The sequence below is a fragment of the Athene cunicularia genome (genome assembly GCF_003259725.1).
Source record: "Athene cunicularia isolate RWA chromosome 1 unlocalized genomic scaffold, athCun1 chr1_part1, whole genome shotgun sequence".
Lineage (NCBI taxonomy): Eukaryota > Metazoa > Chordata > Aves > Strigiformes > Strigidae > Athene > Athene cunicularia.
The window spans coordinates 112454551-112481124 of NW_020799091.1; the positions used below are offsets into that span (position 1 = coordinate 112454551).

Below are 26574 nucleotides of genomic sequence, written 5' to 3' on the forward strand. Positions count from 1 at the left end.
ATTTTTTGAAACTTTTTTCCAGAAAAAAACCAGTATTTTTCAAACAGACATACTAACTCAAAGGAAATAGCAGGACACTAAGTTCCCAGGACTTCATCAAGGAAGGGGACACATTAATCTAGTATTCTACTGTAGTCAAATTTAGTAATTGCAGATATCTTTGTTAAACTAGTTGCATCTTTGTATCTCAGTGCTTAAGGTTGCTGATGGCTCAGCTCCAGTTTGCAGTAGTATTTAGTTAGATGGTTTGAAATACGTCATCACCTACAGTAGCCACATCAGCTTTTGAATCTTGCTGTATTTTTTTTTTTCTCTTGAAGCTGTAGCATCTTAAATATCTGAGTCTCCTTTAAAAAGGCATGTCTTGCCTCGTGACAGCAAAATTCTGAATGGAGACACTAGCGCACCTCAAAGACTCAGAAGGGAGAACCCTGCATGGTATGTCTGGGCTTAAAACCCGGCACAGATGAGTTTTTGGAGTTGGTGCAGTTTCAGGAAAAACCCTCTCACAGGGAACTGCTCCAGAGAAATGCTGCCATACTCTTGTTTGAGCACAGCCTCTGTTCTTTTCATTGTTTCTGCACTTGTGTGGCTGGCTGGGTATGACTGCATTCTGTCAGGTATCAACTTTATCCACAAGCCTTTTCCTGCTGCCTGAAATTATGTCCATGTTGGATGCTTGGCCTGTCTGCAGTCAGCTGTGTTGGGCTTGTAATGAGGCAATTATGTGCGCATGGCCCTTTTACAGGAAAGACTGAGGTCGTTTTTCCTTGAATTGATTGGACTCCTTAATGAGGCTTATCTGTTTTCCCTGCTGTCTCAGCCAGGCCAGTCTCCCTGTCTGTAGGGAACTGGCCTGGTTGGCATCGTAGGTTTCTCCCTCTCCAGTTAGCCCTGGTACCCTTTCCTCTTCACTGTCTGCAAGCAAATGTTGTCACGTGTCTTAAAAACCTAGTGAACTTGATCATGATACCTTCTTACTGTACATGGCACAGCTTCTTCCTATAGCCTCAGGTCTCACTGGTACTTAACAGCCTTTTATTTCACCTTCCTACCTCTCTCATCCCAGCCTCCTGTCTTCTCACTGCAGTAGGAGTCCCCTTGCCCTTCAGATATCTTTTGGAACTTTCCTCCTGAAGAGTCTGTCTTCTGGCACTAAATCTCATTTCAGTTGTTCTACTGTGACTACTTAGAACATCTTTGAGCTTCTTCTTCCTCTTATATTTTTGACTTAGTGATCTAGGAAAACTGTCATCTGACTCTGCTTGCTGAGCTTACACAGGTTACTGAGCATAGACAATTGTTCGGGTACAGCCCTGCAGCTGCAGGCAGGAAGGGTAAGCTGAACAAACAGGGGATGCATGTGACTGAGATGTGAAATCTCTTTGTGTCGCTAGCAAAGCCTTTAAGACACCTTTATGATCATGCTGGTTATTATCACATTTTAAAAAATCTTTAGAAACCAGACTGAGATCCTATTGAAAAGACAGTTCACTGTGAGGGAATCAGTGCTTCATGGGTGCTGGACTTCCTTAGGACTTGCTTAGAAAGAGTTTTGTGGCAACAGGTCATCTCAGTTAATATGTGCCCAAAGTACCCTGTACCACAAAATCCGGATGGCTGCTTCTTACGGATACAGAGGTGAAACGCAGACACCTGGTCTGGGTGCATGTTCATGAAGAGCTGTGACGGGGCTAATGATCCCTTTGGTGTGAGCACAGCACCAAACATGCATCCAGTTTGAGGCACCATGAGAAGTCATGCAACACTCTGATTGTAGGGCTCAGATCCCTTACTACAGGTTTCCTCAGGCGGCTCTACGTCACAGTGTAGCTATCCTCAGACATGTGTAGTGGAGAACCAGTGTGCCACAGAGGACCAAGTGTCAAGGTGGAGCTTGTGAAGCTCCAGACCAAATTTCTCTGCTGAATTTTGAGTAGCTGGGTGCAAGTTACTGTGTCCTAAATCAACTATAAACACTGTGATCCACAGTTTCAGTCCAGAAAAAACCCTTGAAACCATTGCCTGACTCTTCTGGTTCCGTTGTTTCACTAGGCATCTGCCTGCTCAACATTAAAATTCAGCCAGTGCCCAGGATGCTGCTTCTGCACAAGCCTGGAATTGCCCCGCCTGACCTGTCCATGGGTTGTCTGCTGCTCAGACCAATCTGGTGTTAGAAATTAGGCATTTCCCTGTTACATTGCCCCTGCCCCACATCCTCATCTCTCCTCTCCACTCCTCTCCCCAGGAGAATACTCTGAGCATGGTGAACACAGGCAAACAGGATCAGGCATCTCACACAAAAAAGGAAACGATGAGACTCATGTGTTGCTGTAGGTTTCTGCAATCACCTCAATCAAAGACTCCCAAAACTATATGTACACACAAAATAATTGATTTACATTTTAAATGGTCTGCCACCTCCTTTCCTGAGCATCAAGTCGTGGCTGAGCAGCTAGATGCCTTACCCTGCACAGGGCACAGCAGAGCCAAGGTCCGTAGGGTATGGGCCGAGGTTATGTACGTGCTGCCCCTGCACAGGCTCGCGGCCCGGCAGGGACCAGGTGCTGCAGTTTGCTGCCTCTTTTGGTAACAGTGGCGCTTGATCAAACCATTCTTGGCAGCCTTTGACAGAGGTGGTGAGACACTTGCTTAGAAAGTGGATGGCCTGGGCTCCATTCTGTTCTCAGGGGGTGTGGGCTTCAAATTCTTTGGTCATTCTAGCAAGAGATGATCTTTAATCCAGTGCTTAGGGCAAGGCTAGGACGAGCACTTGCCAGCCTGCCTGATAAAGCCATGCCAACATGTAGCAAAGAATTCAGGGTTCCCTGGGGCGGAGGGGAGCTCATGCACCTGCCTGGTGATCTGAGTGCTTTCCTGACAGAGAAAACCCTGGCTTCCCTCAGGACTAATTCTGTGGGGTATGCAGCAGTGGCTACACATGCATTAAAATGCACAAGCCCGTACATTGCCCTCTCAGCAGAGGCTCCTAACCGGGAAAGTCTGAGGTAATGCTGCTGTAATGAATCAGTGCATCCAGTGTTGGGAACATGTAGGCACTAGACAATTGCCAAATATTGTCATTATTAAAAGGGAGACTCAAGATCTCACTTGTACCTTTCACAGTGATATTTGCTGGTTTTGCTGATCTCACCAGACAGTGCTTAGCAAGCATAGGCCAGGCACTCCTGCGAGCTACATACCACAGCATGAAGAAAAGAACAACTTGCCATAAATCAAGTCTCAAAAATCTCCAACACCAGCCAAAGGCTACTGTGAGGTGGCTCACATAACCTTCCTATACAGGGGCCTTTCCAGCCCATACTGTTGATGTTAGGACATGTTACTAATGAACTCCACGGAGGCAAACAGGACGCTGCTTTCTCCACTTTGGGCCCAGGAGGCTTTGAGGACAGCAGCAGCAGTTCCACCTCATCAAGTTAAACTGAGATTTCATGCAGTTACTCTGCTGAGAAGATATGCCTTTTGGAAGGTGTGGGTAGAGCTGACATTGGTACCAACAGTCGTCATGAAAAACAATGCTATGTAACACTGGCATCACACCCACTTTGCTAGCAGAAATGTGTCAACAGCAAAGGAGGGACTTCTCAGAGGGGAGGTTAAAATAATGATTATCTCATTTTATTTTCACTCTAGTCACTCTCTGAAACAGAAAGTAGATAGCGTATTCACCACTTCTAATTTCCTGATGTCTACAGCTGTTTCCTATAATTATGTTCTGAAGGACACAGCTCCTTACCTGCACTGGCTGCTTTCTGCTGCTCATTTCCTCCCGCCCAGCACTGGCTGGCTCTACAGACAGAGCATCACCACGGCATCGCTGGGGGTGATGGAGATGCACCTGCACTTGCAATGCTCTTGAACCACACCAGCTAACTCCAGCCACCACCCTGCTACCTACCGTATTAGGGTGGGTTTTTTAATTCATGATAACCATTTGCCTCGATGTTCAGGAGCTCTAGGCAGTCCCAAGGTTACTTGGAGGGAAGTACCACAGAAGGACCCTGAGCAAACTTCTGATTCAAACAGGCAGCAATGCTCTCTTGAAAAAAGCCTCACTCCAACCACTGTGCTAACTATCTATGCCCTTTTACATGTAGGAATGGGTAGCTTGAACCACTGAAAGAAGGAAAAAGAGTTTTCCCTTTACTTTCAGCAGGCAAAGGTAAAGGGGATACTTGAACCATTTATTTACAGTATAAATGTAAATGTTTAACACAGTGCCTGAAATGCTGGGCTTTCAACCCCAAGCCCCAAATTAAGGCTGACATTAAGGTGATTCCCACAGCCCTTCCCAAAGGGGGGGTGAGTTTGCCTTTAGGCTCCCTCCAGGGTGCGGCCAGCCCTGCAGGGAGAGCCATTGGGTAAATGAGCCCCAGGTGTCGGCATTAAGTAAACCAAGGTCAGGTGTCCCACTGAGGGGTAAGAGCTGGGACCACCTGCAGGAAGGGCAGTGTCTGTCTGTGAGGTGGATGCTCTGTGCAGAGTTCCCTGTTGGGGAAGGACCTCCTGCCTCCCTGGAACTGGGTTCCAGTCAGGTCTGGCTTTTGTAAATGTGGGCTGTGTAGAGATTCAGTCTGTGGCTTCCTTGGTCTTATGTGTTTGGCTTGTTGACTCGGTTGTCTCCTGTCCCTTCTGTGGGAGACTGCATGCTACCATTTATTCCACCCATTGTTGGTTGTACGGTGTCGTTGTTGGGGTCAGTGGGATTGATGTTGATTATGTATAATGATTATGTTTGTACCCCCAGCGCTCACCCATGTACTGACACTTTTGTATCAAATACAATTTGATTATTGGTTCATCTTTATGTTGGCTATGTCCTTTATGCTAGGCCTAATAACTGGCAAAACAGTGCCCCTTCCTTTGAAAAGCATTCATTCCTTCATTAGTTTCTGGCTACATGATATCTCCCATCTCTGCCTAATTCCTGAATTTTGCTTTTGTGAGCCTTTGAATTTGGCAGATCTGAGCTTCTGTTGTTTGGAAATTACTGCACTGTATTCAAGAGCTGCTTGCTGTCTTGTGGATGAAAGCTGCTCATCATTGCTGAGCTGGAATATCCTCACATCACCCTTTGAGCAATGCTTGACCCTGAGTGCCAAGATGACAGCAGTTCATGAGGGAACTCTCAGAAGGGGAAAATCAAGACCAGACCACTGCACGTCTTGAGTAAAAATGTTGCCCTAAAGCAAACTCTTTCCAAACACAGGGAAACGTTACATAATTTTACGTATTTTATGTAAAGTAGGGGTTTCCTGCCCTTTCTCCTAAAAAAACCCAGATATGCAACCCTCTTTTGAAGTCCATATTCCTCATGCTGTTCTGCCCTGTGTTATAGTCAGAGCTGTTCATCACCCTCATTAGAGCTATACAATAGTCTTGCAGTTTTGTTCACACACTCATCCTGTGTTCATTTATTTGTGTGTGGGATGTTTACCTGGATACCAGTCTGAGGAGGGATGTTGTACTTGTGACTAATTTATTCACAGACTTCAAGAGAGGCTGGCAGCGATTTACGTCAGGCAAGAAGGTTGCTCTCCACTGAAAACTATGAAATATGAAGAGTTTAAGAGATCTGACATTTGTGTTCCTGAGATGTGCATTTTGGTATTTCTAGTCAAATCTTTGTTAGGGTTGCTGTGAGAGTGTCTGTTTTCATTAAGATTAGAACTGAAGGAAGCTGCTAGAGATCACTGGGCTCTAACAACACTGACTGTCTTGAAGGTAGCATGTGTAATCAGGAGTCCTTACCTCCTCCTGCCCGTCTCCAAAACTTCTGTGTCTAGTATTTTTTTACTTTTCTTTTTTGATATTTCTCAATTCCCTTGAGCATTCCCTTGTCTGAAGGAACCCAGAATCTACAGCTACAGAGAGGTATGTGAAGAAGAGATGTGTGCCTGAGTCAGAGGAGTCTCAAACCCCTTCAGGGCCCAGGAGCTCATGCTGGTCCCAAACTTAATCTGAGGTCCCGTTGTTTTCACAGATTGTTCAGAAATCTCCAGCATTCACAATGTGTTCCTTCAGGCTGCAGATGCCTTTCCCCGAAGCTTCAATGTTGAAGGTTCAATCTGTTGCATGTGACATCAGCCAGATGTGGAGGCCACTCTGCACTGGCTGAGGCTTGACCTTAATGTAGAAGAAGCTTTATCTTGGAAGTGCAATGGTTCTGCACAGTTGTGCTCACTCTCACATGAGACAGACAGAAGCTTACCAGTCCTTCCTTTTGTTGTAAGTCGAACTAGAAACCTGTTTGCATGACCTTTAAAATGCCAGTCACAGCAAATGACAGCCAAGGATTTTACAGAGCGTGCCGAGATCATCATTATACACCTCAACATGCCCTTAAACTCTTTCACAGCTGGGTTTGTCTGTCCTGATATCAGCCTCAGAATTCTCTTTGAATCTTTACATGGAAATCTTACTTTCTTTGCTCAGCTTTCTGTTGTGTTGTATTCCTCCGTCCTGGCAATGGGGGACCCATGGTAGTTTGAGGCCAGTTATTCCACTTTGTCCAGCCATCTGATAGCAGCTTGGAGGAAAAGGATGAGGACTCTGTGCATGCTGCCATTCTTAAAGGTCACAAAATTCTCATCTGGTATGTGAAACGGAGGCATTTAGCTCCTGGCAAAGGTTTATCAAAGAAGCACAACAGAAAGAGAGAAGTAGAAAAATATTATTTCTTTTCCAGCATTTAGGATACACCTAAAAGATCTGCAAGGTGTTCTGGTCTTGTCCTCTCCTGGAGAGTACCTGCAATAAATCTCAGATATACAGAGTTCACAGAGCTAGCCTAGCTGCACCAGAGGAAGGTGCAGAAGTGGCTCACAAGGTAGCTTTTGCTTTGGTGGAGCACAGCACAATAATTATCACTCCTGTTCTATAGCAAATGGTAGGTAGTGTAGGTAGGAGCTTTGGCCTTGCATCCCAGGGTGTTATGGGCTATGCTGGCACAATCATGGAGAGGACTGGCTATAAGGTATCACAGAGCCACAGCTGCAGCCACTTCTAGCTGGGACTTCTGCCAATAATTAGCACAAGCAGACAAGAAGCTTCATTGCCAGATAAGACACAAAGTGCATAAATAAACCACATAAATATCTCCTGAAACAGAGAGCTGGAAGGTCTCCAGTGAGAAAGATTTGTGAAGAAGGGTATAGAGAGAGATGGGAAGAAGGATGCTTCACTGGGATGGAGAGGGGTCAGTGTAGCAAGCAGAGGTTTGTTTATTCAGGACTTACATCTTAGGATGTGTTGCTTCTTGAGCCAGGGACCCAGCATGCTGCTGAGCTCCCGTTGGAACAAGCATCATGAGATTTCCTTCTAGGGATGTAAAAAATGGACCAAGGCGACTGTGAGTCCCCCACTTCCTGGGGAAGCTATCCTCAGCCTGTGTTGATGCTTTTGTGAATCACGAGGAGAATGAGCAGGCTCAGACTGTGGGTAGCAGCCTCTCCTGATTTTTGCTCATGATGTGATTCAGGTATTTTCCCACCCTCTTGCCTTTCAGTTTTCTCCTTTGGGGGAGTTTGTGTTTTAAACCTATCTTGCTAATTTACCTTTCCCTTCTCAGTCTGAACAATGTCTCTCTTTCAATATGATCCTGATGCCACTGATGTACTCACATGGACACAGATAAACAAATCAGTTCAGGTTATGTTGGCAGGAAGGTGCAAACTAGGATTCATCTAAATGGCAGATGCGGAGAGATGGATTTCAATGAAACTACAAACTATGTATTAGAGAGATTTTTCCATTGGTAACCTGGGTCCAATCCTAATTAAAAAACTATTCTTGAGTTTTTTTCAGCTCATTTAAAGAGGTGTTCCTGATGAGCTGCCCATCTAATCTTATCTGCACTTATAGAATGTGAGAGCAAAAATAACTGGTGCCTGTAAGAAAAGGTTGAAAATGAAAATTCAGTTACCTATTTCCTGCCATTGAACACGACGAAAAGAGTGGCAGATTTCCCCAGGTGAACCTAAACTTTTCTGTTCTATGGTATTCTCTGCTTTAAGGCTAAGACCCACACCCAGGCACCCATTCCAGGTTTCTTTAGATTATCTTCCTTGAACAATAAATGAATCTAGGGGTAGAAAAGGATTGTTTGGTCGTTTGGCCTCTTTGGACACTTGCCCTTGAACAGGTGCTAAAGATACTCCTACCTGAAGGAAATGTTTTATTACTTCAATTCATGTAGACATATTACTATTATGTGTTGCATAATTATTGAATATTATTGTGGCCTTTAAAAAGGTAGGACTGGTCTAACACATAGGTGTGTTTGGATGGTAATGAGATTCATTCATGGTGCATTCTCCAGAGCATAAGTTCATGTCCTCTACAGATAGACAGGAACTGTACCTTGGATCTTGCATTGTGTGAATATTCAGTGGCCTTTTGCCTCCAACTGGCCTCAGTGTTTGAGTAAATGATGAGACAGGGAGAAGAGATTAGCTCTTGCCTATGGAAATGGTCACACCAAATTGGTGGGGCAGTATGGGAGCAGCTAGTATAGTCATCACTTCTCCCTTGCTTGATCTGCAAGTGAGTAGGATATCTCCAGTTCATTAAACCCCATCTCTGCAGGGTACTCTTTTTAGGAGAGAGGATACAGCACTTCACTGCAGGGGTAGGAGACATTCACCCCCCTTCTGCCACGGGAAGCCCTGCACAGAGGCACATTCCCCGCTACAGCTTAACGTGTCATTCTGAAAATGCTGTCAGAAACAGGTATATGAGAAGTTTGAGAATGGCTCTTCTCAGCCCAGCTGCTTGTGAATGAGTTCAGTTATTGGAAAACCAGGTACCTCTGTCAGATAAAGGCTGTACTGCTCCCCACACAAGCTGAGAGAGTGGCATAAGCTTTCCCATGCAGACAAGGCCTATGACCAGCTGGGTCCTCAAATCCTAGACCTACCTTACTGAAAAACGAGAAGGGTGGGTTTTGAATCTGGGAAGATTTGGTGCAGAAAGCATGTCCTTTGCCTTCAGAGGGCTGAGCCAGACAGGGAAGAGGGGTTCTGCAAGAGGCTCCATTCCCTCCTGAAATCCAGCTCCTTGGTGAAGGTTGATGGTTTAATTTTGAAGGAAACTACAGCACTGCTTCCCAGTGGTTTTTGCTGGCCTCCAGGCAGAGTGTGATGATGGTTTATTTTGACTTAAGTAGTTGTCTCCCCACAGATGCATCCTCCATCCTTCCCTAGTTGAGCAGGTACTTCAGGAGCAGAGGTTTGCCTCTGCCATGCAGCAAGGAAAACCCGCTCCCCAGCCACCTGTGCAGCTGCTGCTGCTTGAAGTGGGGCTTCTGGAAGTCTCTGACATAGTATTTGTGGGGCTCTTTAGATGCTTAAAAGAGACTTCTTTCTGATTCACTTGGCTGCCAGTAACGTGCTCCCCGTGACAGCTCGCAGGCAGTCCCTGGGTTCACAGCTTGTACTCAGATGGGAGGCAACAGATTGCAAGGCGAAATACTAGTGCCACAGATCAGAACAGCCTTTACAAGCAGGTGTGCAAAAATATGATTTTTCTGTCGTATCAGCCTTCTAAATGGGAGAACACATAAGGATGCAATGTCCTCATGCTCTGGCTGGAGCAGTAAAAGGGAAGTCCTCCCCCTCTGTGCTGCAGTCTGCTCCTGCCACCCCTCCATCCCCTCCTACCACCACAGTGCAAGCGCTTGTTGGGCTGCGCTGTGAACTTGATTGCTGAAATGATCTGGACTAAAAATAACCTTGTAAAGAGTTAAGGGATGTATTTTTAGCCCAGATCATTTCAGTGATCTAGTTTACAGCACAGCCCCACAAACTCACACTGGTGCAAGGGAGGGGGGAAGGGGCAGAAGGAAAGGTCAAGGGAGAATGATCAGTTGGAAACATAAGCTGTCTTTCTGCCAAAACCAGGTCCTTATGAAACTGCACCCTGAAAGCACTGACCCTCTCCAGTTTTCATCTAGCATATTGACAACTGCCTTCTTGTGGCACAGTGTTGAGAGCTGAGTGCTGAGATCACTATTTCTGGATCCTGTTTGTGTAGCTAGCCCTGAGCCTCAAATGCCTTATTATGTCTGCCTCTGACACACTATATTTGTCATTATTTTTTCCATATATGCTTGTGCTGAGGTAGATTATATGTGCAGCAACAAAAAAAATCAAACCATGACGGTCATGGGGGACCTTTGCAGAGCTTGTGAGAGTGCAGGGTGCACGAAGGTGTAGGCACGATAGACTAGTGTGAGAAGGAGCTGCAGGGAATCGTTCCTGCAAAGCTCTTTAGAAGCAAGGAAGGAATGTGGAGGTCAGGGACTGTCCTCAAAACCATGTATAGAGGCAACTACATGAGAATAGGGGTGGAAAGTGCACAGGACCATTACAAAAAATTGTGTAACCGTCACTCGTTTCATAGCTGCTGAATATGCCAGCCTTGCAAGGTGCTGTGGAGGGCTTGCATCTCAGATAAAAGGTGCTCCATCTGGACAAAATATCCTACCTGCAAAAGCAGACAAGTCAGAGGATTCATAGGGGAGGGAAGGAGAGTAAGGCAGCACAAATTTCTGATGTTATTCAGCTGGTATTTAAGTGCTCCACTTTATGGCAGTTAATAGACCTTTAGCCTTTTTTCATTAGCCAAACTAGATGCACAAATCCAAACCTGAACTTCTCCTTCAGTATCTGCTTCTGAGCCACACTGGTACCCTTTCAGACCAGCATTTCCAGTACCACATTATGCACAGTGACAAAACTAGTGGGATACCGATTCTGTGAGGTAAAGCTTTCAATTGCAAGGAGGTGGATCATGACAAAAACTGCTAGCTGAGGGCTATTGAAGCTAGTTTGGCACCAGTCCCATCAGGACATTGAAATTCATCCCCAAAGCCACCTCTGGCTTTCCAGTTTTCCCCAGGAGTCTTTGTAATTTTGATTTCATAAGAGTGTCACTGCAGGCACCTCCCACCTGTAGCTTAAATCTGTGATCTTTAAGGAAAGCTCTTTGTAAGTACCCAAACGTAATGCACAGAGAAACTCTTCAATCTCTTTACCTCTTTTCTGTGGGCCTTCAGTGTGCACATTCTCTCACCTGGTGCCCATGGTGGGTCTACAGGCTCTAGCGGGAGAATTGGCAAATGTCATTAAGCCAGGTAATGACCACTGCTGTCCTGAGGGGCCCCCTCTGTGAGACATTACTACTGCCACATCAGGCAGCCTTACTAGCCCTCGCATTTTCTGGCACATTAAATCACCAGTGAAGTTGGGATTGTTCTTCCTCAATGCTGCCAGAAGGACTGAGTTCAGTTTTAAAAGCAGATGAAGAAAGATGGAGTTGAAAACTATTTTCAAATTTACAAATTTGTTTGGAAGAGGAAAATGAAACCCCTTACACGGAACTTGCTAGTTACACTTCCTCTTTTGCAGACAATGCCATGCTTACATTGATGGTACAATTCAATTTCTGTTTTGCTGCTCTATCTGACATTTTTCAGAATATGCAATGCTTAGACACTTATTTTTATGGAACAGTAAAAGACCGCAGAGTAGCAGTCACCAAATTACTGATGGAGTCAGTCTTTTACCTTAGCTTGCTGGTTTTAGCCCAAGCAGGCTGATAACACTTCTCTTCTGAAAAGGAAAAGAATCAGCAGTTGGCTGTAAACAGCACAAATTTAACATCTGAGTAATTTTACTTTTTTTTTTTTTTTTTTTTTTTTACAAAAAAGAGAAGAGCTGCTCATCTTCATCATTCATAAAAGTGGTGGGCTATGTCACTGATACAGGATAAATGACTGTGAATGGAAGAGATTGCACTAGTATCACGAGGCAGGGGAGAGCCAGCACTGAGCTCTTGGGTGAGAGAAGCAGACGTGTGTCTTAGTCGTGGAAGAGGCTGAGGGATAGTACATGCTCTGAGGTGAGAGTGAGCAAGTTTTCAATCCTGTCCGATTTGCAGACCAGGCCCCCTGAATGCTTCTCTCCGGACGGAGTTTCAGTCCACTGATGCCTCTTGCTTGCTTCTCTCCGTTACTTTTTCCAGACAAGTCCTTTGGGCTACATGTTCCCAGGATCCATGTCCTGAAGGTGGAAACCGTAGGTCTCTGGACAGTGCTTCCAACTCATCCACCAACACTAGCCCACTCCCTCTCTTGTGGGAGGGAGACTGCCAGTCTGGCCCCTGGAAGTCAGGGTGCCAGTGTTCTTGAAGAGCAGGGAAGGGAACTTTTCGCATCCAGGTGCCCTGATACAGCACTTTACCTTGACTAGAAGACATAGAGCCTGGCACACCAGCTGGGAAAAATAATTTAAAAGCAGCTGTAGAAAAAGCTGGATAAAGGATGGCAGTGTAATTGCCAGAAAGGACTTTTCTTGTTGCAAAACCCGTAGCGTAATCGGAGAGTCTGCAGCTGGCAGTTTCCAGACAACACAGCCCGTGGGCTACTTGTACTAATCTTAGAATGGCATGTTCACTCCTTCCTGCACCCCGGCCGGCGAGCTTCACACCGTCAAGACCCACATTGCAATCAATGCCTGCTACCAGCAAAACAAGAAATGCATGGAATCATTCCAGCTTCACAGCTTTGATCAAATCCAAAGAAAGGGAGCTGTGTTTTCAGGCTGTAACTCAAAAAAAAAAAAAAAAAAGAAAAAACCCCATAACCACCCCAAAACAAGAGGTTGAAGAGGCCAAGAGGAAATGCAGTGTCATTTCTCTGTAAAGGCGAAGGGCTGTGAAAGAAGCTCTTGGAGAAAAAGGGACTGTGATGGAGGCAATCCTTCCACCACAGAGTGCCTGCAGCTCCTCAACCTCAACTAAGTCCTCAGTTCAGGTGTCTGTTCTGCCATGCCCAGGTATCCTGGGAGCTGATATGCTGAGCCAGGCCTCCCAATCCATCCTGCCTTCTCCAGCTTCATTCTTTGCTCTCTCCTCTTTCTCGCCTGCCCTCCCTTCATGGCAGGGAACCAGCCTGCAGCTGGGAACCACTCTCCCTCCCCACTTAACCCAGCCATCATTTTTCGTGTGCTCCAGGTTGCCCTGCTGATCTGCTTACCCAGCTGTTTCTTCTGTTCCCCTTATCTGCCACTTCCCCTGCCTGTAATTACTCTAATGAAGGCTGAAAAGATGAGAGAAAGGTGCTAGAAGTTCACTAAGAGGAGACAGATTGATAGGGCTTTTGTGGCTGGATGCAGGAAAGCTGGTCCAAAGCCTATGGGAAGTTTAATGGGGGAGATGTAGTCAGGATCCTGAAAACAAGGAATGTCAGACATCTACAGGGGCTTGTGGACCTGGAAGAAAGAAGGTAGTGTTTATTTGGAGCGCTTATTTACAGCTCTCTGAGGAAGGGAAAGGCCTTTTTCCACAATGCAAACAGGCCTTAGCCATGCTGCTCTCTATCAGGTATTTCAGACTAGAGAATGCTCCAAGATGTGGATGATGAGATGATCCTTAGTGTAACCTCCTCGATTTGCTTTTAATCTAGAAACTAGGAGTCTAAAGAAATTACTTCTTTAATATGATTTCAAGTTTCCATAGCTATTTCTCCAGCCCCTGTAGCATGGTGACCCCAAGGGAATGGTCCTTATGTGGGCCAGATTGGTGTTTTGAGGGCCTTTCACCTCCAGCAATGCTGAAGGAGTGGTTGTGTCAAGAAGACAGCAGGTCCCCCCCAGGCAGAGCAGCGTAAAGGGAGAAGGAAGGGCTGTGCTGGAGCCTTTAGAGAAATAGAAATGTATTCCTCGAGCAGTGGTCTTTGGTGAAACTTTCTGAGACGCAGAAGAGTATTATTGATGCAGAGGGGTGAGAAGTGTGCTGGTCATGTGTTCATGGTAGCAGTGCAGGGAGTGAAGGTATGAGGTTCCTTGCTGATGGTTCGTAGCCTGGCTTGTTGTTTTGAGGTCTCTGCCTCTAACAAAACAAGGATTGTTGGTTAGTTGTTCTCAGTTCCTCTGGTTTGGTTTTCCCTGGCATCAGATACTAAAGATGAAGAACAAAGGTTTCCTTTCATCAGCTTTGATTTCAAGGCTTTCCACTCATATTGCTTGATACACACATAGCAAAGAAAACAAGGTAAATGTGGGATGACACCAGGGCTGCGTGCTGTGGGAAGAGCCACGCCATCCAGTCTCCAACAAGCCTCCTGTTTCTCAGCCTGTTGTCGACCCAGGGGAGAGGAAGCTTCTCTCAGCCCTGGTATTTCCTCTCTCCCCCACACCCGCCTGAGTATTTCACTGCCAAAAAAGCAGAACAGCACAGGGACATCCCCAAGCACATGCTGGCTTGCTGTGAGGGCAGAGAATGGCTTCTTGCAGCAGAACCACTGGAAAAGGAAGGGCGCCGGTGACAGGGCAGTGAAGGAGGAATGGGAGGGCTGAGAAGGTGTATGGGAACATCCTTTACTGCCCCACTCCATCTGCTCACTGTGAGGAAAAGATGGGGAACAGACACTTGGCTTGAAATACTTCATTTGCTTCCTGTGAAAAATACTGAGTGTAGGCTCATCAGCTAGAACTGAAAGGCTCTGCATGAATTACTGGTTCTCTGGGATATTTGAAAATGCTGCTGGGTCCTGTCTTCCCAAACCTCTTGCTCTCAGACTGGATGATTGATGCCAGATGTGAGAAGCTCTGCTTAAAGTCCCTGCTTACTCTTGAACTTTATAACACATACGCAGGCTTCTCTCTAGCCTGCTTGCTTTTCCCAGCCTTTGCTCATAACTTGTTGTTCCGGATTTGTCAGAACAGGCCAGCAGAGACCAACTCAGAGGTGGACAAGTCAGCATCACCCTCAGTGGCTCAGCTAGCAGGGAAGTTCAAGGAGAAAGCAGCCAATGTCCCTGGAAAAGAGGTAAGGAGCTCTGCAGCCACCAGCTGGTAATCAAGTGGGAAATGAGACGCTCATCTCTACCTGTAGAAGTTAGAGCATCAGTGATCTGAGCATCAATCCACCTTGATTTTGAATCTTCACAAAGGATTTGTCTCCTAGTGCAATGCAAGCTATGACAGTATCTTCTGTGTGTTGCCGACTTGTGGACGAGTATTTTGGTAGAGCCATACCTCAGGACAGCTAGACACTGTAACTGAGACACTGCAAAGCTTGGTAGGGTACACATATATATCCAACAGGAGCAGGCAGCAATGCATGTATTATCTGGGCTGGCTTTTGTGGGCAGAGGGCAACAATGAATAATGAAATAGCTGATATTGAGCCATGGAAAAAGAAAGCAAACAACAGATTACACGGTGTAGAAGCCAGTGGCAGGTCACCAGCACCTTGTTCACAAAAGCAGAAGGTTTCCTCCAGGTAATTCTTTCTGTATGTGTCTGAGAGAGAAAGCTGTCTCTTTCCTTGCCCTCGTTACCTCTTCCCAATGACATTTCAGGCTCTGTGCCTAAACTTTATCATGATGAAACTTAGTTTTATTGAAAGCCCACTATGCCAAGCATTACCTCACAAGCTGTCTTTCACAAGATAAGCAAAACACTAGAATACCTCTTTTAGGAAGAAAGGAAAATCATAGTGTTTATGGATGGAGGTTGACATTTTAGGAGAGCCCCTTGTATCATGCATAGATGTTTACTGGTGAGCCTCTTCAGTGAGTGCCCCTTTAAAACTGAATTGCTTCCTTCTGCTGCTCATCTTATTTCAGCGTGTCCCAGGCTGGGCCTAAGGGGATCCTCCCTGTATTTGGCTGGATGCAGTGGTGACCTCTGTCCTGGCAGGGCTGGCATGCCACCCTCTATCAGAGGTTCGCACTCCCATAGCCGGGCCCGGGGATGGGAATAGCCAATCTCTTCCCAAGCACTCTTTTTTTTCTCTCAAGTCACCAGCGCGCCACTCCATCTGTCCCATTACCCTCATTTCCTCTTTTTAAGGTATGGGATTTAACTGCACTAAGTCCCTCACCCTTCAGCAGGCAGCAAGTTCCCAGACCTCTCTTGTGTTATCTGCAGACCTCTGCTGCTCCCAAGCCAAGGCAGTGTGGAGGGGCCTCACAGTGGGGGGAAACACATTTTCTCCAGAGACAGAGGAGGACAAAGTTTCCTGTCTTTTCTCTCCACACCATCTGTCACTTCCCCACCAGCTTTCTCAAGCTGGCTTCAGATTAATGGCTGAGTGGATAGTCTTTAACCCTTGCTTGACCCATGCCAGCAAAGTGGAACCTATCAACCAGGGAACCTCAGGTACAATCACTGTGGCACAGCGCAGCATTTCATGGTTGCAAAATGGTGGGATTTCAATAAGACATGATATTATTGCTTTCTAGTGTGATATAAAGATAAGGGCAGAGCTGCCCTTGGCTGCTTAGAGACGCAGCATTGCCACGGCTGGGTACAGCACCACCAGAAGTTAAGTGACATCAAGTCTACAGGTTCTCCAAGACAGCCAACTCTACAGAGGGCAAAGATGCCATAATCCAACTTTTCATGTGCCTGCCTGTTAGAAGGTAACAAAATTATCCAAATATTATATTGTGGATCTTATCCAATAGCCACAATATTATGCAAGTATTTTGTCTGTTAACCCGTAAGAAGTGTGTTAACAGCTTGGCAGGACACTACAAGCCTGGCATAAAAACAGTGACAGCTTGGCTTCAAGACCAGAGCAATGTCTATGAAGGTGCTGTGCTATGCATCTCTTCATTCCTAGTGAGCACTCTCATACTTCTGAGAGCCCTGGGACATTCAGAAGGAACCAGTGTCTGTGCTGTTAAATTGCCTTGTTGCTTCTCCCCTGGAGAATCTGTTTTCAGTCAAACTAAAGGTTACAGCTGAGGACTTTTCTTCATTAGAGGGAACCAAATGGGGCTGTAAGGCATGTTGAAAAAGTCAGAATTCCCCTTTTTGCACCTAAAATATATCAGATGCAAAATGGGAAAATCATGAACCAGGTAGGCAGCTGAGACTCATTAAAAGGAAATCCTGGTAATAAGACAGGAAAGAGAACAATAACGAGCTTTTCCAGTGTGAGGGGGTTTTTAGCAGAATGCTTTGAAGATTAAGCTTCTGGGAAGGTTTCTCCACCCTACACAGCTTAGAAGAGTGTCCTTTGCACAAAGCCTGAAGTGTCATGGTTTGTGCTGTGGAAAGAGATATAGACCACTTTTCCAGCACTAGGACTGGGCTCAAGATGCTACATGCACACCTAGCATGCTGGCCACATGCCCATATGCTAATATCTTGTGCTGCCTTTGGATGACTCCTTTAGGCAAGCAGAGCCCTGCCATCCAAGCAGGTCACTTACAGAGCATGCCCTTTGGTGCCTGAATTTCACTTCCTTTTTTAAAACACCTGATTTTCCTGCTGCTCAGTTGGTTGTTCTCTTCTCTTAGGTACCACCACATAAGCCAACTCGGAGGAAACCACCATGCTCCCTTCCATTGTATTCCCACAAAACTGAGTCAAGTGACAATGATGAGCAAGTGAGTATGAATTTAATAGGGGGACAAGGTCTCTCCTCTCTTCAACTTGTTCTCTCCTGAGACATGAGCCTGGAGGTAGCAGAGGGGTCAGGCTATGCAGCAAAAGACATCAGTTATGCAGCATCAAACCTTCCCCTGCTCACACACACGTACTGACTCAGAGTCAGCTCCACGCTGTTTCCCGCTCCTGTAGCATGGATGCACATCCCATTTCTACTGCTTTTGTTTTTACCATTAGAGGACTGATTGATCCACCCAGTTATCACCTTTCATTTTAAAGCAGGAACTGCTGGCATTTATTAGATTTGAACAGCGCTTAGCATAGGGAGCATCCATGCTCTTTGTTGCCTTCAGATGAACTCTAGTGTTTTGTGTATGATCGTGTAATAGTTCTGCTCCTGAGATTTCTCCTTCTTCAGAAAAAGGGAATAATTAATCCAGAGTGAAGAGGGGTTTGGTCAGCAATACCCATAGAATATTGTCTTGAGGTGCCCTCCATACAGCACCCTTGAATGAGCAGGTCCCAGTAAATTGGCTGCTACTCACTAAAGTTTATGCTCAGACTCCTTCCAGTCATTTCCATCCTTCTGTATTTCAGGGTTTGTGGTCTACCCACCAAATTTCACGTTGTCACCTGCCCTTAACAGGGGGGTGGTTCTTCATCCTTCTTTTCTGACAGCTACAGGCTCTTGCTGCCTCCATGCCAAACGAGCACAAGCTTTAAAATCTTAGATTTCTTCCTTTTCCTTTGGAACTGAAAAAAGCAATATGCCCCTTCTCAAAGCAATGCTCTTCCTTTCTCAAACTGTTTTCAGCCTTTCATAGCTCTACCTTTCCAGCCACTTAGGCCTTTCCTGCCCATACTAACTGGGTACCCTTTAACTCTGTTAGTCAAGTGGTGGCAGGAAGTCTTTTCTGTCACATAAAGTTCACAATGTTTACCAACTTTAAGGCTTGTACCCTTTAAGAGGTAGAATTTTAATCTGTCTGGTCCTGAAATAATACTGGGGGAAACTGTGTTATAGGTTAGATACCTTAGTGAAGGCCATGTAGCTGCAGAACCATTACACATCATCTAACTCAGATACTTCACCAGAAAGCAGACAGTCACCTTTACTCCCAGAGGAAGGATACATGTATGTAGAGCCCTAGGATGGCTAGATAACAAAAGGGGAGTGGTGGCAGGAAAGAAGAAAGCAAACTTTTGTGTGAAGACGTTATATGAAGCTTCCTTTGCTCCCCTACTAGCACTTTCTGCTTCTCTCTTCTAAGTTTTCTGCCGTCGCTGTATTTCCTCTTTTTCACCTACTTTACAGTGACTTTTTCATGTTTCATTTTGTTTTGCAGAAGCGATCTCCAAATGCTTGTCCCATCCCCAAGGTCAAGGTGAAAAGCTCCCCCATGATCGAAAAGCTGCAGGTAGGTCCTGGAAGAGCCCACATGGCTGCTCCGCCAAATTAAAACTGATTGGCATTTGCCATAGCTTCCCTTGCAGAGCAGCCACAGAGGAAGGGGATCCAGAAGCCAAGGGTGACGGCTAGGTAAACAGGGCAGTGGCCTCACTGATGAGGGCCCAGTCCCACAATACACAAACAAAGAAGGCAGAGCAGGTCTGGGTATGGTAATCAGCATCAGAAGCAGTCCAGCGATCCTCAGGGGTGTCTCTAGTTGGGTTAGTGCATGGGCCAGGATCATATGGATCTGTGGGGTACATGGCTGGGCATGGGCATGGCAGCAGCTCGGCTCGGGTGAGGAACAGGGGCAGGAACCTCAGTTGAAATGCAGCTCCCAAGAGAAAGTGAGGGAAACCCTGGCTGGGAGTTCTTTCAGCTCTTTCTTCAGAGCAGTCTAAATCAATTTGAATCAACTACACCTTGTCAGGGAGCTGGCCTTGAGTGCGGGCAGCTACAGTCGTGGCAGTGGGGAGTGTGCTCTGGGCTCTGGCACTCCCCTGCATGATCTTAGAAGCTCTGCGCTTCCCTCACCTCAATTCTCCCAGTTACGCACAAACGCACCCAGTGCTTCTTGCCCTTTTTTATCTCTCTGTGGTGCCCAATTCTTGCTGCTGAGGGCAGCTCAGCACTCAAGAGCCCATAGACATAGTGTCCTGCCACTGCCAAGCTGCCTCTCCTGGCAGCACGTGCGACTCCAGAGCTCAGTGCCTCCCTGACACCATGTAAACCTATTCATAGCACTGTCCCTCTTAATGCACCCAAGGACATTTGCCTACAAGAGCTTAGTGACAGGCCAGCAGAAAGTGTTTTGCCACAATTAGTCACAAAGGTGGCTTCTTTCCATGGTCATCTCGCTCCTCACGACTGCGCAGATCATTCAGAAGAACTGCAGACCAGGCTTGAAACTCTGAGGTCAGCTTGGGCACACACAGGGAAGGTTTAAATCTCGAAGCGATTGCTGGCTGCTTGTTCAGACTTTCTCCCAGCTCATCCACTGTAGACTGTGCTGGGTTGGCTGGGTCACTGGAAAATCCCAGAAGGCCTCAGGATGATAAAAGGGCACGTCCTGAGATCCAGCTGCTGGGGAAGGGCAAATGTCCAGTCATAATTTCTCTGCCCAGACTTGTTTGTTGACAGTGTCACCAGGAGAGACCCATAACCAGAAGGTATGTGGGTTGTGACAGCTGAGATGTGGCAGCTCCTGTGGCAAGAGCAAGGGTTCCTCCGTGTGGTCACCGCATGCAGTACACACCGGTGTCATGTTCGCCCATGACACGGATTTTTCTTTGCAGGCCAATCTGGCTTTTGCTCCAGCTGCTCTGCTGCCGGGAGCATCTCCCAAAAGCCCTGGTGTGAAAGGCCTGGTTTCTCCATTCAGCACCCCTCCCTCAACGCCCAGCAGCCCAGGGATTCAGTCCCAGCCCAGCGAAGCGAGTGAGACGCCGGTCAGCTTTGATCAGCCCCCGGAAGGCACTCAGCTGCAATTTTATAATAAGGTAGGGTATGTGCTAGGATTTCTCCATCACAGCAGGGTAAGGCTTGCTTATCCCTTGGCGATGAAAAGGAAGAGAAGGCCGTAGCCCTCGATCCTGCCATATCGGTGTGCATTTGTGGCCAAGGGAGGAGACCTATGTGCCAGGTTTGAAACAGACTTCCAGTGTAACTCTGTTGGAGTCTCCTCTCTGCCCACCTGCACATGGAGCTGCATGGTCCATCAGCTCCAGCAGCCTTCCTGGCCAAATGGGTGATGGGAATGGGTGAAGTGGCAGGACCCAGTCACTTCAGCTCAGTAGTAAGAGGGTGGTTGGTTGGTACCTGGGCAGGGAGCACCGTGAGGAGGTGGTGTCACATGCCAGCAACTGTCAAAGGTGGCTGTGGCGCAGTTTAGGGAGCCACACAGAGCACAATGGTTTGCCAGGTGTCTTGACAGAGTGCTCAGAAGTTAAATGGGAAGCTGTGACCTGCATTCACCATCGACTGGAGTGCAGACACTTTCCTCAACCACCAAACTGCCAAGAGTAGAAAAGGCTGAGATATCCAAAGTCAGCAGCATCTGTGTAATGAGTGCAGCATCCTTGAGCTTGGGGTTTAACTTGGACAAGGAGCCACAGTTTAAATTGTGACAATGATCTCTGGCACCATCTCTACAGAAGAAAATGAGACATATATTAGGAAGTTGCTTGTCCTATACAGTAGTCTCTCAGCAGCAGTGTGCCCTCATCTCCCTACATCTCAGTAGCAGAGCAGGAAAAGTGAGGGCACCAAGGTAGCAGTCATGTTTCCCATGGTATTTTCCTCTGTTGTGCTTTCCTGCTTTCCAGTACCGCTCTCTTGACTGCTTCAATGTCTGCTTTTCCTGCCTCCAAGGTGCGGACGCGGGGATCGATAAAGCGCAGGCCTCCCTCCAGGAGGTTCCGAAGATCTCTGTCCGAGTATGGAGATGGGGAAGATTTAGGGGTCAATGTCTCCTCTCCAGAAAATGGTGCCAAGGAAGATGGGGATGAGGTGTTTGGGCCCAAGGGTAAGACAGATGAAGCAGAAACAGGGAGCAAAGAGCAAAAGAAACAGACAGAATCTGATGAGAAGCCCCCATCAAGGAGAGGATCCAGCAGATCAGAAGATGAAGAAAAAGGGGAAAAACAGGCAGAGGAAATGACTCCTTGCAAGAGTAACACAGAGGATACAAAGGAGGAGGAGGAAGTGTGTTGTGGTGCCCCAGGGGAGAGCTCTCCCCAGCTTCCCTCTGGAAACAAGGAGGAGAAGGTGTGTGAGGGTCCCCAGGGAGAAGAGCAGCAAGGCAGTGCCTGTGAAAAGGGGGACGAGGAAAAGGGGGACAAGGAGAAGGAAGAAGCTGAAGCTGGAGCTGAAGCAAAGGAGAACAGTGAGAGCTCAGATGTACGGAAAACATCAGACGCTGAAGAAACACGACTGGCACCTGAACCGCTGCAGGACGCAGTGGGCTTAGACACTGCCAGTGAGCCTTCAACATCAGCCACGCAGGACCAGGGCACAGAGTAACCGTGACACACAGGTAAGACAGGTCAGCATGATGATGGCTCCTAAAATACCAGAGGGTTTTGCTTATTAATGAAAATGGCAACTGATGGAACACACCAACATTTTTGCTGTTCTCCACACCTCAGAAGTATCAAATCTCAGGCCTACAGAGACTGCAAGGCAGGGTGTTTAAAACAACCAGCCCTCCTGGGTGGTGTTACAGAGAGAGAGGATGGAGAAGAAGCAAAGCCTATTCTGGGTTCAATAAAATGGAGGGGCTCTGCTCACCAAGCACCCTGCCAAGCTGCTGTTTTGAAAGCAATTTGAAAGTACGTACAGTAAAAAGCACTTTTCCCCAGCAATAACCATTTATATACTATCTCAGTATGCCTCCTTACATACACGTGTTTATATGTATAGGTGTGCACACACTGTGTGTGTATATATATATATATATATATATATATATGCATACATATATATATATATCTCCATGTGTTTAGCTTGTTAGCTTTGCCTGCAAAAATAGTCTTTGCACACACGCCAGTTTCATGATCAGCCCTGGAAGCATGCAAACATAGGCCTCTGCCACTTGAAATAACAGAGGATTTCCACTGGCTAAAGTGGGGCTTGTTCCATGTAGCTTCTTACGTACTCTCTAAGCACTGATAGCGTAGCCACAGATGCCTGAGGAAATAGCGCATTCCACCTCAACCACCTATCCCGTCGTCAAATGCCTCCTTGGTTTGGCAAGGAACAACTGAAGGAAACAGGCTGGTGCTCAGGCTGCAGCTTGCCTTTGCATCCTAGCACAGAAACTTCCTAAGTACCCTCAGGTCATAGACTCCCCAGCACTGTATTTAGTTAGACCCATGATTATTTTTCATAATTTCCTTTTCCCCTCTGAAAAGGACATACCCAATCAGGGCACAGGAGACTTAACATGTGAATAGGAGCCATCTAACCCAATCAAGGTGGAAGCTACTGGAAAACCTTCAGTGGCAGGATACAAGCGAATACGGATATTTCCCAAGGTCCAGACTCATCCCAGAGCTGAGTGGCTGCTCTCTGCTTCACACCATTGTACTTTGGGACAGGCTTGCAATCGCTTTGGACTTCAAATCTGAGGTGTTGGCTGACATTCCTCAGTGATATTCGGGGACTGAGAGACCTGATACATGTTGTCCTGGAGCTGAAAGCCACCACCGCTCCTGTTACCTCTGCTCCTTCATCCTGCTCCAAAATGTCTTTTTCTTCTCCCCTGCATTGGTCTTAGATGAATTTTGTCAATTACATACATACACATATGGTGCCTTTTTGGTAGCTTCTTTTGAAATATTTTGGGGTGTCAAATTTCAGTAAATAATGTTTTAACAGTAGGATAAAGTATGTTTTCTCCATATATGCTGTATGGGAGACAATGTGAACCCTGAACACAGGGAAAACTCTTAGGACATTGTTCATAAAGCATAAAATCTCTTTGAAGTGGGGGTCAAGCTGGCTGATCTGTGAAACAGCCCGTCATGGTAGGTAATTTTTCTGTGTGCTTCAACTCTGGGACGATTTAGTGCTGGTGGAAAGTAACAACCAACAGATTTGATGCACAGAAAAGATGTACTGCGTTGGTCAACAGGGCAAGTTTTCTTATCCAGTTGTAGGCTCCTGTCCAGATTTAGAAGGGCTGCCTGTCTGTCCGTCTTTCTCACTTCCAGACCCTATCCAATCATTTGATTCTCATTTGAAACTTTAAGTGTGTGTCCACCGAGTACCACCTGTGATAGAAAGCATCCTGGCTTACTGGAAACACCTGGTTAATTTTATGTAGGTCAAAGAAGAGGTCTTAGATGGCTGAGTTTCCAGTTGTGTGGCCTGACTGAATATTAATTGGTGAAGGTCATCTGGTCAGTCCCTCCTAAATACTTGCTCATTGTACTACATTTGCATTGACTCTTGGGGCACGTTAAGTCATGGGTCTTGGACTTGCTAAGGCAAAAAAGCTTTTACATCTGGAGAGTATTTGTTGCCCATATGAAATAAGTTATTTGGGGAAAGATAGATAACAGTCCGTCACCTAACTAGTTTCCTGACAGTTGTGCTTGAAGCTGTATCTGCAATACTGAATAAAAATCTGCTCTGGCTGAAAGCCATGGGGCTCATGTCCACATAGTTCCATGTATGGAACTATGGACAAATCTGGACTTGCTGGAGACAGCGAGCCAAAGTTGTCAAAAGCTGAGCCAAGGAGCCAGCTAGCTGTTAGTTGGTGTGATTGGTCAGAGGCCAGCACCTGAGTCTGCCACCAGCCACCTAGTGCCCAGCAAAACACACACAGCTACAGAGACCAAGGGCAGAACCAGCCAGCTCCTCATCCATCAGAAAGTTCCTCCTAGCAAATGTCAAGGTGAGCAGAGTTGCAGGCTTGGGTTGTCCCTGTCTCTCAGAACAGGCACAAGCATTTTACACCACACAGCCCACATCTGTCCTTGAATGGGCTCTGCAAAACAGCAGTGTTACAAACCCAGTGGCTTTGAAGAATATCCCCTTCCTGTTCACCAGCTCTAAAATCGCGAGGAAAGAAGTGGCTCTGTGTCCTGCCTTTCTTTTTCCCAGGTGAGAGCACTGAGATGTCATTTACTGAGAGCCAGCAGTGTTGACCCTCCAAGCACGCACGGGCTTGTTGGTAAACACGACCCCCATGTCCTTTTGAGCCATGTTGTGGAGCATTGTTGCCTTTGAATCCATTTTAATCTGTTTGTTAGAGCTTGTATTCCAGGGCAGGCTGCAATCACTTGCTGTACCCTGTTTCTTCTCCCAGCAGTATCCCATCTGGATGTGAGTGATTGTGCCTTGTGTATATAGATATATGTGTGCCTGTTTAGAGAATGAGTATGTGTGTCCCAAGCAAGGGAATGGAAATCCGAGGGAGAAACAGAAGAAATAAATGGTGGAATAAAACCAAACTAAAACAAAATCTGTGTGTTTCCTCCTGGGGGAGATGAAGGAGCCTGAAGAAGGATGGAGAGAGCTGGCAGCAGCAGACAAAAATAGGGGTGGGATTTCCACTGCCATTGAAGCAGTTTAACATTCAATTTTAATTTAACTTGTGGTATTTTTTTACTTTTGGGGAACAGCAATAACCAATGTGCTTAATCCACAAAGGAAGGTGTTCTCTGGGGCAAGCAGCGACATCAGAGACTGCCTCACTCCCTTCCCCAGCCCTGCAGGTATCATGTATCTAGGAACAGAAGAAAGCAAAGCTATTTAGCCCACTGCCATTTCTGCAACAGCATCCTTGTTCAGGGGAAGCATAAAAAACCAAGGTGACACACAATGATCCTTCCTGTGAGATTTCCCAGCTCCTGACAGTCAACAGTTTAGAGACTTTCTATGCCAGAAGTTGCATCACCATCTTTGTCCTTGATGGCTTTACCAAGTTGCAGGAAAAAGGATGCCTGTCTCTCAGCTGAAGGCATCTACACATCCATCCCTGTCGGGGCAATGCTTGCTCAGGCAGCACACAAACATTGCCGTGTCTGCAGGCCAAGAGAGCAATTTTTGAAAAGACTCTAGCCAGTATTAGCATTGTGGCACTACATGTGGACATGTATCCCTGCCCCACCCCTGCTATCAGGCAACATTGGCTTGGGCAGCGTGGTCATGTATCGACAAGGTGTGTAGAGTCAAAATTTTAGACTGAAATGTAGGCCACAGCTTGGCTTGGTGTATAGGGTGTACAGACCCATATGCACCTGCCAGATAGCTGAGGCTGGAGCATGAGGCTGAGTGTCAGGTGTAAGAACACTGATGGTCGAATAGGCAAATGCCCTCAGCAAGAAAAATCTGATGTAATTTATGCAGTTCCGCTGATGTGGATGGTGCCGGAAAGATACAAAAAAAGTAAAAGCACAAACCTTACAGGCCAGAAGACCTTTCAACTTGGGAGGGAACGATGAAAAACAGAGCAAGAATAAAGTGGAAAAAGAAATGCAGTGCAAGAGCAAGGAGACTGTTGCAGTTGCGTTTGGCTGGGATCATGTTTTTATGGTTATTCTTTGACTGGACAGTGTTTGAACTGTAGTGTGAGCCGCAAGGAAGTGTTGGATGGATAAGGACTGGAAGTGATTACTGATCGGAGAAAGAGGGTTTTCTAGAGATCTGGGATGCAAGGGAGGCTGGTACAGAGGTGTGGAAACATGAGGCGGAAACTTGTGGATGACAAGCGGCATTAGCAGGATCTGCCCCATCAGGGACAAAGCAGCAGGGTGGAGCGGATTCAGTGGGAACGCCGCTGGCTCCCCTGGGTCCCCACACATGGGAAACACAGTCCCAGCGCCGCGGCGCGCTTCCCAGACGCCCAAGCTCTTTGCTTCAGCCATTTCCCTTGCCCGGGGAGGCCCAAGAGCCAGTGCCGGGGACGCCTGCTGGAAGGGAACCCCCAGCTGCTTCGCACAGGCCCTCGCTTCCCCCGCGCGGGGGGCTGCCGTGAGAGGATTCCTACACTCGCGCCTATGCAGTTGCGTGTGTGTGTCCCCTCACCGCAGCCCTGCGGGCGGAGGCTGCGGGGGGGCCGAACCTCAGCCTGTCAGACCGCCCGCCCTCACAGCCCGCGGGGCCGCATGGCGGGGCAAATCGCGGGCCGGGATAAACCGAAGCAGTTCGAGGGGGGGTGTGTGGGGTGTGGGGGTGTCCCTTACC

General features: G+C 46.9%; 1 protein-coding gene across 1 annotated transcript in view; it reads left to right on the plus strand.

Annotated features, from left to right (window-relative positions):
- Window positions 1-24808, plus strand: part of RCSD1 (RCSD domain containing 1) — a 35799-nt gene extending 10991 nt beyond the window's left edge. The window contains exons 2-7 of the mRNA XM_026855228.1: window positions 14746-14853; window positions 17339-17428; window positions 18776-18847; window positions 20175-20378; window positions 21250-21913; window positions 22791-24808. Coding sequence (XP_026711029.1) covers window positions 14746-14853; window positions 17339-17428; window positions 18776-18847; window positions 20175-20378; window positions 21250-21900 — 1125 coding nt within the window. The 3' untranslated portion in view covers window positions 21901-21913; window positions 22791-24808. The remainder of the gene's footprint in view (window positions 1-14745; window positions 14854-17338; window positions 17429-18775; window positions 18848-20174; window positions 20379-21249; window positions 21914-22790) is intronic.
- Window positions 24809-26574: the final 1766 nt, after the last annotated feature.